The sequence below is a fragment of the Dufourea novaeangliae genome, unplaced genomic scaffold, assembly GCF_001272555.1.
Source record: "Dufourea novaeangliae isolate 0120121106 unplaced genomic scaffold, ASM127255v1 scaffold125, whole genome shotgun sequence".
In the NCBI taxonomy this organism is placed as follows: domain Eukaryota; kingdom Metazoa; phylum Arthropoda; class Insecta; order Hymenoptera; family Halictidae; genus Dufourea; species Dufourea novaeangliae.
The window spans coordinates 3467526-3483949 of record NW_015374020.1 but is presented as its reverse complement, the minus strand read 5'-3'; the positions used below and the strand labels follow the sequence as shown (position 1 = coordinate 3483949).

The 16424-nt window shown below is 43.7% G+C and overlaps 1 protein-coding gene across 1 annotated transcript in view; it reads right to left on the bottom strand.

Moving 5' to 3' along the window:
- LOC107188936 overlaps positions 1-16424 on the bottom strand; it is a 49497-nt gene that overhangs the window by 18639 nt on the left and 14434 nt on the right. Inside the window, exons 3-9 of the mRNA XM_015577336.1 lie at positions 16160-16264; positions 15400-15705; positions 14511-14648; positions 4918-11375; positions 4139-4835; positions 3567-3866; positions 2239-3195 (exon numbers count right to left, since the gene is read on the bottom strand). Of these exons, the coding sequence (XP_015432822.1) occupies positions 2239-3195; positions 3567-3866; positions 4139-4835; positions 4918-11375; positions 14511-14648; positions 15400-15705; positions 16160-16264 (8961 nt within the window). The remainder of the gene's footprint in view (positions 1-2238; positions 3196-3566; positions 3867-4138; positions 4836-4917; positions 11376-14510; positions 14649-15399; positions 15706-16159; positions 16265-16424) is intronic.

Sequence of the window (16424 nt, the reverse complement as noted above, 5' to 3'; positions counted from 1 at the left end):
ATATTTTTGTTACAATCCTTGAATACTGAAAAACTTGTTCAGAAATTCTATTTCTAGATCAACATTCGGTTCTCTGAGATAATCCACTAATAATTGTTTAGTTTTTACAAGCACGAGTCATCGGCACTATCAAAACTAAAAATGTTCAAGGACAGATGTAACCATGACTATTCCAAAACGACTCAGCTGTTTTTATGTGATTGTATATATATACGTACATTTTTTTACTGATCCTCGTTTGTGTGTACAACGGATTACGACCTACGGGACACCGTTGAATAACAAAACGCTCGAAAGCCTGCTACCGGTTCATCTATTTTTCTATTTCCTCGTCTACGAGGGAGGATAACGAAACTACGGTGTACAAAAATGGAAAAACTTCTGTACTTAAAATAAGAGTAAAACGTGAATTGTCAAAAAAAAAAATGTTAACGAACAACCAGCTTTATGTTTCACAAGTAAACTTACGTTCGATCGATGGATTATTTTCAGAACGTATACAATAGAAAAACCGACATTGCTCTACGGATTTTAAAAAAGAACTCCATAACAAACTGAAGATTTCAAAAAGAAACTGACACTGATTACTTGACGAATTCCCACCACACATTTAATCAACTTTCTACTATATATTCTTGTATTAATAGGTGTTCTTTTTTAAACGAATACGTTAAATCGTTACGTGAATCTCAACCGGCAGTATAGTACTCGAAGGAAACGAAATCAGAAGCGAAAAAGTGCTATTACGCATTGGAAACAATGTAATAAATCGAGTGTCACGAACGGGTCACACTAGAATCATCAGATGCTCTTGCTGAGGTGTGTATGAATATTCCAAACGCTTACTTCCGATCAGCCGATCCTGTGTGCCGAGCGCAAACATACTCGGCCCTCCGTGAACTGACGTATCGTCGACCGTTTCGTCGATCATTCCTCATTCTTCCATTTCACGATCACTGTACTCTGTTCGTCGGCGAAACCACCGACGGGGGAACAGATATCACTCGTCCATTGACCAACGATATCGCAAGTAAACGCACAAAATTAACGAAAAAAAAGGGAAAAATTTCAGAAGAACACGAGTCACTTCGCGACCAGATGAACGGAACACGGTGTGCTGACCGTTCAAACGCGCGCGCACGGTCGATGCGAACGCGACGACGGAACTCGTGCCACTGATAGGTGAGCCACGATAACACCGTGCAAAGCGCACGCGTCGACCACAGGGTCCGCCGTCGCGCTACTCTCGCACGTGGCGAAGGTTAACTCGCGTTTCGAAAGTGCGTCTTCCGGGTCCTCTGAGGCACGATCGATCCGATCGGTAATTGGTACTGGTGCACTTCCGGAATATGTCAGCCGTTCTTTTCTTGAAGGTGGTGGGACCAATTTGGAAAAAAATTAATTAACACTAGAACTACCAACGATAAACGCATTTCTTTTCCGACCGATCGATAAATATGGCAAACTTTTGAAAATTTACAAATTTATAAATTAACTAATTTTTTTAATGTCGTATCGTAATGAAAGTTACAAAAGATCTGAGAAAATGTACTGTTATAAGATTTTAATCATCGTTGTAAGAGTGGATTGGCAAGTCATTTTGACTTGCTTGGTAGTTCTAGTGTTAAGGCTAATAAAGTAAGACGTTTTGAATATTTCCTGTCCTAATTGCGATAGAACTATCGATAATTAGTACAAGTATATTTCTGGAGCACATTTTGGCATTGAAATTGGTAACGATGAATATTTTGAATTTTTCAAAATGAATCATTACATTACTGGAAGGATAGATCGTTAGATCAATGCATCATCTAGTGCCCACATTGCCCAATCGATCGGTATTCCATATTTTTTGTACGCGCAAATGAAAGCGATTTTTCTCCACCACAATTGAGAGCTCCGTTGCAAGTATGCGGGTCGCTCGATACCCCCGAGCTCCAGTTATTCGAACTTCTGAAAGTTTTAACGCATTCCGTGCTCTGTCAACGGTACGAAGAATGTTCGTACCGTACTCGTTCGTGTCACAAATCTCGAATACTTCGAATGCTTCTCCACGAACTTCGTACTACGAGATAATCAATTTCCTATATCGACTCATTCTCCGATTGAAATTCCCGGTCAATTATCGTAATTTCCTTTCGCGTGACAAAAGAATACACGAAACTCTATCCCCCCATTAATCAACGTTCACGACAACAATCATCCCATTATACTAATTACAATAATTCGAAAACTCACCTCGAGACGTTCAGTGGCCTTTAACAATCGATCATAATCCACGGATCCCTGAACGGTCAACAGCTCCATCATGTAGTCAGCCTCCTGAACAGATTGCTGCACCATTTCCAGCTGTCTCTCGAATCGTCTCCACAAGGCGAGCCTGTTCTTCAGCAACGCCAGCAGACGAGAGCATCTAGCCTCCAGATCGGTGTGTGCATCCTGAAGGTTCGATATATCCCTTTCGACGCTCACAGGAGACACCGAAACTCTCATAACAGTTGGTAAAGTATGTAGCATCTGTCTCAGACCCATTATGTCCTGCCACAGAACGCCAAGTTCGTCAGCGACCGATTGACAACGATCGACAGCAGCGGCGACCACGTCGCTTCCTTGTCGCTCACTGCCTTCACACTGGTCCAATATCGAAGATTGACGTTGATGGGCTTTTCTGACCCGACTGAAGCCTCGCTGGATCGCCTGAAGCCTTTCACGAAGTAATTGAGCGGCGTCCAATTCCTCGCTGATCTGGGACTCTATTCGACTTGCGGATGACAACAGAAGACCGACTTTCTCGTTCTCAGCGACTGGTAACAGACCAAGTCGACCCAGCTCGTCTTGGATCCACGTGATCCTGTCGAAGAGGACGGTCAGACGTTCGATGTAGAGGTCCAGTTCCTCCTCTGTCTTCAGAACACCGTGGAAACCGTCGATCGTCATTCGTAGCTCGTTCAGTTCCCGTTCGAGAAGTTTTAACTTCTCGTTGGAAGATATCTCCTCGGAGGAGATGTTCCTGGTGACTTCCTCTTGGATGTTGTTGATCTGCTGGGACACGTCGTTCCAGCGATCTTGGATCTCGCCGTGGAATTGTCGTTGAAGCATCTCGTCGGATAAGGGGATGATCCTGAGGGCTTGCTCGAAGCTGTTGTTCGCTTCTTCTCTTATATTGTTGTGGACCTCGTATTGGGCTTTCAGTTCCTAAAAAAATCAGTCCCTTAACATTATGGGATCCTTAGTGCATTTAACTGATTTTTTGTTATTTTGAGGGCTGGTAGGTTTCTGCATAATTTGGCCTAAATTTATCAATAATCTTAGTCTAGCTATTCCTAGTAAATGCTTCAGTGTCATTAGTAGACTGCGGATTTTTATGCAAAATGATATTTTCTAAAGTACTTTTTGACGATAACAGCAAAGATGGGAATTTCGTTCTTCTCTTAAATATCTTATTGGGTCATTAGTAATATGAACTATAACTCTGTTTATTTAAACATCCTTACTGTATGAAAACTTTCGCCCCTCATTGTTCTATGAGAAATCTCTTTAAATTGAATTGTTAACAATATTCTTACCCAAAATTGACGTATGTGTCCTCCCGAGGGATCACGTATAATCTCCAGTTCCCTATCAACCGCTGTCATCCAATTCTCTACCCGATTCATCAACCCCTCCTGATTGCACCAACTCTCTCTGAAGGCCAGTAACCTGTGCAGGGACGACTCGACGTTATCCTGAAGCTTCACGATCACATCCAACGCCTCGCCGTAACGATCCTCCGGGTCTTCGATGTTGATCAGCTCCTGAAGACTCCGCGCCATGTTCAAAAGCTGGATCAGTCTGGCATGATGCGTCGTTACGTCTGTCACCAGAGACTGAAAAATGAAATTAGAATCATATATTTCTCCACTCTCAATGAAATTCAATATCTACTAAATTGACACTTGATCCTGTTACGTAAACTTCTACTTTATTTATATCTTTCTTTGAAAAATCTGAATAACGATCGATACGTGATTAGACTATGAACCTTAAACCAACGATTATGATTTAGTGGAGTAATTTAACAGTGTAAGAATTATTACTTATTTTTCATAGTACAGTAAATCCTTGATGAGTGAACGCTGAATTCAGTAACAATGCTTACTTGATATAAGGAGATGTACTGATCGTAATCAGACGAGGTCACCGTCTGAAGATCAGGTACTCTTTGATGAGCAACCTGTAGCCATCCCCTTTCTTCCTTCACGCCCTGTTCAAGGAGGATCCACCTGGAAGCAGCCAGGGCCATTTGCTGAGCCCTAGATGCAGCTTGATCCAGCAAGGATATAGCTCTACTATGCAATTCCTCGTGAAGATCAGAGTACTTGGTCCTTGTTTCAGGATCCAGGTTCCCCTCCAAGGACTCCAGAATCGCTCGACAGTGGTTCAAGTTGACGAAGAATTTTCTGTGCTTCTGCATCTCCTCCCGAAGATGTTCCAGGCTTATCACCGAGATCGGACTACCCAGCAAGTTTTCAGCGATCTCGGTGATCTGTGCGAATTCTCGAAGAGTTTGCTCGTACTCTTCAGCCAGGGCTGACAGTTGCAGCAGACGTTCGCGTTCTATGCATATACCATGCTCGATTATTTTGGTGATCTCGTGGGCGGCGTAGGTCTCTTCTGGTATGTGTTTCCCTGGATAATCGCGGAGCAACTCGTGTGACGCTGTGAGGAGATCCGCGGTCTTCCACATGTGACAACGATTCATGTTCTCTAGTTTGTCCAGCTCCTGGAGCTTCCAATTTGTGGACGCTTCGAGCTCGATCAGTTGGTTCAGCTGGCTGCGTTGTTCTTCGATCAATCTGTTAATTAAACTCAGTACAATGTCTACGATAACGAGAAAAATAAAATAAACCTTGAGACTGTAAGGAGTAGAATTCTTACCTGTACATGTTGTTCACTCCATTAACAAACTCATCCCATCTGGCGAGCTCGCTGGTGAGATGCTTTTCGCCATCGTTGGTAACTTCCTCGATCATTTTCACCTGGTACAACAGGGCGTCAAGACACTCCTGCAGGTTGGCACGATCGTTCCCTGGGTAGTTAGTCTCGACCAGCTTCCAGATATGATTCAGTTCTTGAATATTCTCTTCCACGTTCTCCACTTCATCTTTAAGCTCGACGTAGGTCTTATCGTCGTGGGAGGGACCGCTGGGACACTCCTTGCTCAAGAATATTCTGTACTCGATCGTTTCTAGCCAGGTGGAAATAGTCTCCACGATGACTACCAGGGTCTCTTCCACAGCGATCGAATCCTTCTCCTGAGCAGCGTCTCTCAGGTGGGACAGCTCTTTACGGATGTCAGCAGCGCGTTCCTCTGCCAGCTTCTCATTGGCTACTTTGTCCAGGTGAGCGATGTGGAGAATGTTGCCCAGGTGACTCGGTTGTTTGGCGTTTCGGAGACTCTGCATTCTGTCGGAGATCACCTTTGTGGTCTGATTGCTTTGGGTCAGTTGATGGAGAGGCTCGTATTCTAGGGCTTCGTGAAGGAGGAACGCCTTCGAACTGGCGCCTTTTTGAGGGATAGAATGGTGAAGCACATCGGATTGTTTCTTGGAAGGTTCGCTGATTATGTCCGCGTAGGTTCTGATCTTGGGTCGTTCTTCCACTTGCAGAACTGACTCCACGGGTGATAGTGGTTCCTCAGTCGTGTCCATTGGTTCGAAAGAGTCCTCACTCGTGAGAATTGATTGTTGCGTGCCTGACATCGATGGTAAGTCGATCTTTTCGTTACCTAAAGCCCAAACCTCTTGGCTACCTTTAATCACAGGTGGTTCTGTCGTCATTGTAAATGGTGAAGCGTTTTGCATGCTTTCTTCGATTACTTCAACTCTCTGTTCAGGTATGAATTTAGAATTATCAAGAATATGATCAGACACTTTCTCCAGTTGGCCATCTCCAGAAGGGGACTTTTCTTTGCCTGCGTTCTTCTTGGTGACGTCGGAGTAGGACAACTTCAACGAAACGTCTCGAGACTCCATGGGTTGACCAAATATAGACTCAAGATCCTTATCTCCGGTGGAGCTGATCTCGATCGTCTTGTGTCTTCTTTTTCGTTTCTGTCTTTTCGCGGCGTTGACGTCCTCCTTCGCCGTGTTATTCAGATCCTCTGTGATTGTATTGTCTTGCGAGGTGTCGGTCAGCCGACTTGTAGTGTCAGTCGTATCCGAGATCTCTATAGTCGCCTGCAGACATATCTCGAACGAGGAGTCTGCACTGGCGTCTTTTACAGGCGCTTTGGGTATCGATTCCTCCTTTAACTTAGGCATCACCTTTTCAGGGACTTCTTCAACAGTTTGAGCTTTCGATTCCTCTTTCGAGTCATCTTCAGCTTCTTGTACTTGTACATCAGGTGCTACTGGAATTTCAGTATACTTTACAGGCGTCCTTTGCATCGACGCGTCAACCACATCCATAGACGTGACTGTTATCAAGTTCTCTTCTTCGTTATCTACCACTTTCTTCTCCTTAATCTCCTCCACCGCTGTATCAACAGACACTCCATTGGTCTGCTGAGAAACCGTTACCAGTTCCTTCCGCCCCTCACTCGGCTGCGTTTGTGCACTTCCATCACAGGTCTCAGGAATTATCTGCACACTCTCCTCAACCAGTGGCACTAGCTCGTCAGTTTTTATTTGCACCGAAGTGTCCGACGTCTGTACCCGTCCTGGTGAGCTGGTTTGCGACTCTTCTTCCATCACCTCCTTGGCTTCCTCTAAACTGGTCTGAGCGGATAGTTCACAGACTTCGATTTTGTCCGGAGACATACTAATCGGACTTGTTTGGATCATCATTTCCTGAGAAGGTCCTGAACCTATGATCGTCTGTGACTCTGTCTCTTGGGTCTTAGCTAGTCTAGGACTTTCTTCCGGGGTGGTCTGTGTCTCTACAACGTCTACAATTGGTTGCTCTATCAAGTCTGCTTGGATATTAAAGTCCAGCGTAGTCTTTTCTGGACTAACTGGTTTGCTAGTTTGTGATTCTGTCTCCTGGGTCTCAGCTAGTCTAGGACTCTCATCCGGGGTGGTTTGTGTCTCGACAACGTCTACAGGTGGTTGCTCTATCAAGTCTGCTTGGATATTGAAGTCCAGCGTAGTCTTTTCTGGACTGGCTGGTATGCTGGTCTGTGCCTCGGTTTCGATGGTCTTGGGACCGTCAGGAGTTACTGTCTGAACAGCAATGCCAGCCAGTACCTTTTCTTCGACTGGTGGCGGAGTTGTCTGCTGTTCAGTGGCCACGAGAGTTTTCTCTATTGTTTGGGTTTCTATTTCTATGGGTGGAGTCGTTGGTGAAGTTTGCGCCTCCATGGACACTACCTCTCTAGGTGGAGTCGTTGGCGAAGTTTGCGCCTCCATGGACACTACTTCTACAGGTGGAGTCGTTGGTGATGTTTGCGCTTCCATGGACACTACCTCTGTAGGTGGAGTCATTGGTGAAGTTTGCGCCTCCATGGACACTACCTCTATGGGTGGAGTCGATGGTGAAGTTTGCGTCTCCATAGACACTATCTTTATGGGTGTAGTCATTGGTGAAGTTTGCGCCTCAATGGACACTATCTTTACAGGTGGAGTCGTTGGTGAAGTTTGTGCCTCTGTGGACACTACCTGCGTGACTAAAGTTTGTACCTCCATTTCTTCAGTTTCTGGTGGAGGAGGTTGCTCTTCCACTGGGCTGGTCTGAATAGCGTACTCTTCTACTTGCGTTGCAGTTGTCTGTGTGCTCGTTTCTTCGATCTGGCGCACTTCCGTGGCTTGAACAGCGGAATCCAACGCAGGGAGCGGAGAAGTCTGCATTTCAGCGTGCTGGATACTCGGCTTCTCAGGCTCCGGGCTTTCTTCGCGAACGGTCTGAGTGCTGAAGTCCAACGCAGCCACCGGTGACGTTTGAATTTCCGTGTGAACTTCTTCCACCTTAGGCACTTGAGTTCCTTTTGATTCTTCCGGAATTTGGGGAGAAGTTTGTACTTCTGTGTGAACTTCTTCTATCTTGGGTACTTGCGTTTCTTTTGATTCTTCTGGAACCTGGGGAGAGGTTTGTACTTCTGTGTGAACTTCTTCTATCTTGGGTACTTGAGTTTCTTTTGATTCTTCTGGAACTAGAGGAGAAGTCTGCATTTCTGTATGAATTTCTTCCATCTTGGGCACTTGAGTTGCCTTCGAGGCTTCTGGTATCCGGGGAGAAGTTTGCACTTGTGCGTGAACTTCCTGTATTTCTTCTACGGTACTCTTTTCTATGGGTTGCGGGGAAGTTTGCACGTGGACTTCAGACGCTTCTTCCTCCATCGGAGACGTAGCAATGGTAACGGTGAACCGTGTAGGAGCCGTCTGCGTGTCCACTTCGTGCAAAGAGGGAACTGAAGGAGTCTCCTCTTTGCCAAAGTCTTCCCTCTTCTTTTTCTTCTTTTTCTTTTTGGTGGCCTTTGCGTCCTCCATCTCCACCGGCGTCTCTTCGTCGGTGAATTCTCCGTCGTCCGTGGTGGTCTTAGGGAATTCAGATGGTTCCTCCTCCCTGGAGCTCCTGATCCTCTCTTTCCTCTTCTTCCTTCTCTTTTTCTTCGTCACGCTATCATCATCAGGGGTAGCAGTGGACACCATCGTTCTGTCGTCCGCTTGGTACCCGTCTTCGCCTTCCGACGTCTCCTCCAGGGTCAAGTCCAGTTTCACCGATTCGATCATCTCTGCCACATCGGGCTGCGGCGCTTCACTGACGTGTTTAGAAGAGTCTGACAATGGAACGTTGAGCTCCACCGATTCTGAGATGTTCGAGATCATCGAGGTGCTAGATTTCGTCTCTAAAGACTTCGTTTGGGATCTTTCTTCCTCCACTTCTGTATCAGCCATAGTATCAACTTCCAGCGCAGGTTCAGTCTGACATTCGTCCTCCTTCTCGGAAGTGATGACAGACTTGTCTGTTGTTTCGCCCTTCTCCGAGGTCATAATAGACTTATCGGAAGTTTCCTCCTTTTCAGACGTGATAACAGACTTATCCACGGTGGCAATTTCTAACGACTCTATCGGTGACGTTTGAACGATCTTGTCGTGGATCACGGAGGTTTCTTTATCCGCCGGCAGACGGATGTCTACATCCTCTTTCACCATGCGATACGGTAGAACGGTTGGTTCCGCTTGACTCTTCACGGACACCGTGGGTTGGATGTCTTCTCCCTCTTTCTTCACCGCCAGGGATATTTCCACTTTATGGAAGACAGGCTTGTATTCTGGCTTCAGAGCTTCGTCCACGTGATCGTATTCCAATTCAGGAACGAACGATGCCTTCACCATCTCCTGTTTGTCATTAATGGGTACTGTGTCCTTCGTGGATTCTTCTTTGCTAAGTGTCTTCGTGTCTGTGGATGAAGACACTTCAGGCTGTTTCTCTGAAACTTCCTTCTCACGCACTTCTTCCGGCTCTTTCGGTTTTCCTCCTGAAATTTGAACCCTTTTTACTTCTTTCAATGTTACGTCCATCGCTGGTGGCTCGTTGGTCGTGGGATTTTCCTCTAACACAGGGACATTCGACTTATCGACATCAGGATCTACGGTGCCAAGTGTGTCATGGTGCTTTTCTACATCTACCGTGCGACCTTCTAGCTCGATACCAGGTGTTTCGATCGTTACGGGTGCATCGACAGACTTACAGGTCGCTTTCGTGATGGTCGGCACGTCCGAGACCACGGAATCGATTGGCGACGCGACTGATTCCTCGCGTGCCTCGCGTACCTTGATCTCTTGGACAGGGCTCTGGAAAGCGGACACTTCAGCATCGATGAACGCTCGACTGTCCGCCAGAAGGGACTTTTTATCGGTTACCTCGATGGTGAACTGCTCGTGCTCGTATTTATCCACTGTCTGAGGTGTTTTCGAAGGTCTCCTGCTCACATCATCCTCTGCTTTCCTCTCCAATGACTCCTCGAGACTTTCCGACACCTGTTCTTGTCGATCCGTAAGCAAATCTGGGCTCCCTGCATCGTCTTTTGAAACCTCCGTATCCGAAACTACTTCTTCAATTATAACACCTTCCTTCCTAACATCAAGGAGATCGCCTTTCCTCGGTTGCATATAGTCCGAAGGATGCATGTCCTTAGCAAAAGCACCGAAGAATGGTCCCTGCATGGGAACATCGTCGTGCCTTTCCAATCCAAAGCCCTCATTGTCTCTTCTTCCCTTATCTTCGAGCTCTCCACGCGTCTTTTCTTCCATCGACTGTCCTTCGGCATCGAACTGTCTATGTTCCTCCTGCTTAACGACATTAATACTTATGTGAGGTATACTCTTCTCGTCGATCTCCACCTCTTCAGGCTCTTCGATGACCTCCTCGGTAGCAGTCTCCTTGCCATCGATGATGGTCACTTTACGAATGACTCTTCTGGTCTTCCTGACAACACGACGAGTCACCTGTTGCACCACAGCGTGGACGCTGGAGGTCTTCGCCTGGTATTCCCCTCCTTCCATCAGGATTCCCTCCTCCAGAGGCTGAGGACCGACGTCCTTGATGTTACCTTGCGTCACCGTGTGCGTGTATTTGGGCGCTGACTCGTACTCTTCAACGTTCACGTTCTGGTAAGGCGTTCCAGTGGCGACTCTGCCTCCGTACACCTGTTTCGTCGTAGTCTCTATGGTACCGTTCGGCTTGGTGGTGGTCACGGTGACCTGTTGGTCCCTCATGGTGGCCTCTGAGAAAGCTTGCACTACAGGTGGAGCGTCTCCTATCGCTGTGGACGTCGAGGACAGGTGTTGCTGTGTGGTCTGTCTGCTAGTGACCGTGGTTCTCCTCAGTTTCCTCACGATGATCCTCTTCGAGCCATCCTCGTCAACTACCACTTCGGTGGTCACATCGTCAGGTTCGACTAGGATCGTTTCGAAGGACTGGGGAGCAGCATGGACAATGTTCAGCTCGCTGGTGGTGTTGTCAGCGTTCTTTGGGTCTTGGTATTTCATGTCCACTACGATGTCTTCAGGCATGGCGTCTGATCGCTGTGGAACGACTTCTTGGACAGACGTGGATGGTAGATTCTTAGTGGCTATCTCGATAACGTCGTGGTCCCCGTCTGTTGTCTTTAGGATCTTTATAGTCTCTTGGGTTTGTGGACTCTCGTTGGTGTCCATTGTTTGCGTGGTCAACGAGTGACACACCGCTACCTGGTTCGTGGAGGTTTGCTTGGTGAGCTGCTGGGGTCTCTCTACGATATCATTCGCTAGCAGACTCTGTCCCGTTTGGAGGGACACATCGGCTAATGATGGCATGCTACTTTCGAGGGACGAGTGAAGGGAGGGTGCTTGGTCGAGGGTGGCGTCATCTCGCTCTGAGGTTCCGTCGGCTTGCGCCTCTTCGTCGCAAACCGCCTGGAAAAAGTGAAATGGGTCTGTCTGAAGGTACCCGCCTGAGGATCGTGATCTCTGGTTCTTTGGTGAATTAACAGTTTGATTGCCATGTCAGTTACATATGGGGCCCTACTATGTTTCGTCTGGGGGTGACAGTTACACCTCACTGTGAAACATTCCAATGAAATTATTGAAGCTAGTATTTACAAGTTTCTGGAAAGCTTAAATAGAAATTGTATTCGTTCAACTCAGTTAAGGAGTAAGTTTGAGGCCTGTGAAAGTTCTACAAGTAGTTGTCTGGCAGTCAACGTGTTAACCTTCTTAATATTCAATCAAAATTCATACTAATTCGATAAATAGCTGAGTATTTTAGATACGAATGTGAGAATGTATGAATCTTTTTGTCGTTCTGAATGTATTCTGGAGTTTTCATGTTTTCTTATAATGTCGAATATATTCTTCGAGTTTATTTTTATTAACATATCTTCCATAAATAACCTTTTCCTATTTGTAATCTCTGAAACTCACATTCTGTAGGTCAATAATCTGAATTGACATGTAGTTTAACAAGAAATCTAATATCGTCCAAATTAACAGCTATTTTTTCTTTTCAGTGAAAGTAAAAGGATACAGTACACAAAGTTATATCTTTTTTCTGACATGTCTTGAATAATTACCAAATGTTATTAAAGCAAATAAGCATCTATCTACTCCCATATTGTAAAATACACGATATTTACACTATAAAACATACATTTAGCATCTATTATTCTAGTTTGTTTTCTATCGACAGCTCTGCAAATGTTAATGCAACTTTCGTATTTTTTATTAACCAAGAATCGTCTTATTACGTAATGTATCTAAAAGCAGCGGCGTGGCCAACAACACAGCGCCCCCATGTAGCGAGATCTATTCCCGGTTAATGATCCTCTGGTGTTAATAATGATCCCCTAACGTTAATCACTCGTTTGTTACGTGAATGTCGGTGTCGATTGTTACGTGATACGATGAATCCCCGAACATATCGCACGGCACAGGATCTGCACCTGCATGGCGTCGATGGAAACGGAAGACGAAAGAATTATTATACGGCGAGCATGATACGTCGGGGAGCGAGGATCGAGAATATCCGCAGACAAGAACACTCCGCGCAACACTGTCGTATTTTTAGCTCTTATGTGAATGCCGCGTTCGACTTTACCTTAATGCGTTTATTTTTAGGGCGTACTTATAGCATACTTGTCCACGTGAAATATATGCACGAAGAAAAAATGTATACGAATAAACTAAAAAAAAAAGATATTTTTTTAAATTTATATACATTGATATAAGAATAAAAAAAATGTTCATGGTCACAGTGTTATCGATCATTGATTTTTAAATAGGTCTGACCTCGGACTCCGGTATTTTACACGTTAAACACATAACGTTTACGGATATACATATACGGATACACGTGTATTATTCTCGTTGTGGTTACCATCATCACGTACAGTGAAATCAGGGGATAAATAAAGGGGTAGGTGGGGGGAATTAATGAGAATACTTTAATTGCATGAAAAAAATTACAGTAACAATGTATTAACATTCCTTAAACAAAATGCCGTGGCCTATATTTATATACGTATATATATTACATCCATTACCTTAAGCTAAAGGAACATAAAGTGCGTTATATAGTTATAAATAATACACAATGTGACGTGATGAGCCAAAAAAAAAAAAACAAAAAGATGAAGAAGAAACAAATATGGTGACGGGGATTCGTGGACTGTGGATGCTCTGTGCATTTGTGTTCGTTAAATTTACGTTGAAGATCGGTGGAAGCTTTTTCTCTTCTCTCGAATCAAACGAAACGTTGAATTACATATTTTTTGTCAATCGATCTGTAAAAATCAGACATTTCAACATCCACCGTCCAACGATGATAATAATAATGTTGCATGGTGATAAGCCTCTTAACGTGGTGTATGACTACGTGCAAATGATTTGCGTGGAAAACGTTCTCTAACCACCTAGATTACCCATATGTATACATTATATACTTCGTGCAAAATGAAATGATAGTACCGAACATAAATTACTACGTCGAAGCAGCGAAAGAAAAATGAATTATTACATGCTTCACCATCGAACGATCACCTTACTCCCTCTTAATGTACAAGATACAAGCAGTATATATATATATATCATTCCTTCATATACATACTGTGCAACGTATATATAATTATTCTTCGAAGTCTCTTGCGTTGGCAAGAGATCGAACAATCTTTTTCTTCCTTCTCGAAGTGACTAGATAGACTAGACGATCGAAAATAACTAGAATTGACTAGCCTTTGGTTTTTACGGTGATACAGTGTTGGCCGAAAGAAAGTTTCGAATTAAAAATACAAAATCCTCTTTGTGTTATAATTATTCTTTTAAAAATTCTTTCACTTTGTGAGAAATATTTATTTATTGTCGAAATATTCAAGTATGTCTATATTATATCCATATTAATAATCTGTCTACGATGCCGCAGAACTTCTAAGAAATATATGTTATCGAGTCAACCTTTTACCTCTATCCATATTACAGATTTTAATTCCTGTCATTCTTATCTTCACTGTTTTCATGACATATTCGAGCAACCAACTTTTATATATAGATCTTAATGAAATTGGTATTTTATTTTTAATCCAAATCTATCACAGAATAAACCTATCTCCCTACTACATTATAGCGATTTCAATTACCTCAGTAACCTTCTAAACCTTCTCCTAGCTATTCCACAAAAACACTGTCTCATCCACCCAACTGATCACGTTCAAATCCATTTAATGCCGAACACATCATGGAAACCTTATTTACAAGAAAATCCGTATTTCTGTCCTACTCTAAATATAAAATCACTTTCACACACTATCCTCATCGAACAAAATTAAAAACAGAACTTTCTCTCAGCCATCACTGTAAACCTGTATATTCTACTTGTCGCACTACTGATTGCTTCTTTCCCAGAAAAAAAAAAGACAAAAGAAAAGTAAATCTGACGGTCTGTGTCGATCGATTGCTCTCTTTTTTTAGCCCCTCTACCATCAGCACACTTCACGAGACCGTGGCGCGAAGACCAGCGAAGCTTGCGAAAGCCCCCGAGCATTGGAAAACGTTGGGTACCTGCTGCCTTGGTTGCTGCAGACGCGACATCACCTCCAGCAGCGCATTCTTCAGGACCTTTGCCAGCGTGCTGATTTCTGGCAGGGTTTCAAGCTCCGACACACGTTGCGCGTGACTGCTCAGCTCGTCCTGCAATGCCTGTCCGTGGGACACAGAGACACGTATATACCTATGTTACAATATCGTGGCGATTCTGCTCGAAAATAAACTGTGTGGCATTCGAAAATCGTGGATATTACATACACGAGTGGCATCGCGCCGGCGCCAGAGAGAAGCTGAATCGTACCTGAGGAATCCTCTATTGCTATAGGATTTTTTTTTGCCATTGAGGCTAATGTTAGAATTTCGGGTTGAATTTAACGTTTATATTTATGTAATTGATACGTTTGTTATTCCTTTCTTTTGTGGAATTCTGGCAGATTGCGAAATAAACTTTATGTTATGTTATCCGTTAGAAAAATTTATGACCTGGTCGATTAAGTCTCAATTTTCATTAAATTTCATTTATAGGGTGGGTTTCCATGTAGGAACTCGCCAAGTTCTGTCACACACTGTACCATCCCTAATTTGTACGTGGAATCTTATCTGATTGTGAGTTGAATACTTAAGAACTCAAGCTTAGTAATTTCTTCTACAATCTCATGATACCAATTGATCACGAATAATGTTTCGAACCTAATTAATTTCAAACAGAAGTATTCAATAGTTAAGTCGCATTCTTACGCATATATACATCCTAAATAATAAACTTTGTGTAAAATGAATATTTTCGAGGCAGTGCGCATCGAAGACTAGATTTCAATGTATTCCATAGATTGTCATTACATCAGACATCTAAGGTCAGATATTTATGTTCAATTATTCTTCTCTTTTTTAACTATAAACGCACCTTGTTCGTAGCGATCTGTGGTTGTTCCCTCATACCAGCCACTATACTCTTCAACCAGGCGTCGGTTTCGTCCAGGAACTGTTTGTAGGCGTGAATATCGTGGCCACGTTGCTCTTGTAAGCTACGCGCGCCCTCGAGGGTGGCTCGTCCCTCTTCCGCTTGCGTCAAAAGGGTGGCGATACGCGTCTGAACTTCCGCTAGATTGAGTAAGAGCCTCTGTGACTCTGCGTCCGCTGGAATTTTATGTACTTGGTCTTCTAGTTGGTTCGCTTCTTCCTCGTAACCTCGCAGCTCCGTCGATAAAGCCTAGAATTAACGAATTAATTCTTCCTCTAATTCGATAAACATTGTAAAAACGATTTGCAAACTGATTCAGAATTGTAACTGGGAACTTGAATGGTTAGCAAACATCGTGGAAGAGAACAGAAAACTTTCAATGTACTCACACACTCGTTTATATACTTTCGAAATAACAATTAAGGGTAAAAATTGTTTCTATATATTATATCTATATTTTTATTGTCCTTTTGTGATAAATTTCTTGAATTTTGAAATAAAATTTCGCTAATTTTGTACGTAATTTAGTCATACAGAAATGACTTCTGTGAATTCGTTTGAGTTGTTCAGGATTTTCTCCACATTATAAATTTTCTTTCACATATCACGTTATTGAATCTTATAAAATTTATACAATGAACCCAATAAGTGTATTTTGAGAATAATTTTAATCGTTCGAGGAACTCATCGAGTTCAATCTCACCGTAAGTGCCGACAGCATGGAGTCTATGTTATCACGTGGCAGGCAAGTTCCCTTCAAGTTCGACAGTCTCAGCTGTAAAACCATCAGGCGCTCCTGTATGATGTCCTGTAACACAGCGACGAATTAATTCTGATCCGCCATATTGGTCCCGCGGGGCCGAGAATATGGCGTGCACACGACGAGCTTCAATATACAGGATGAGTTACCTAACGTTTGCACCTCAAATACTTTGTTGTTTTTAAAGATACGTCAAATGTCTTAAGGA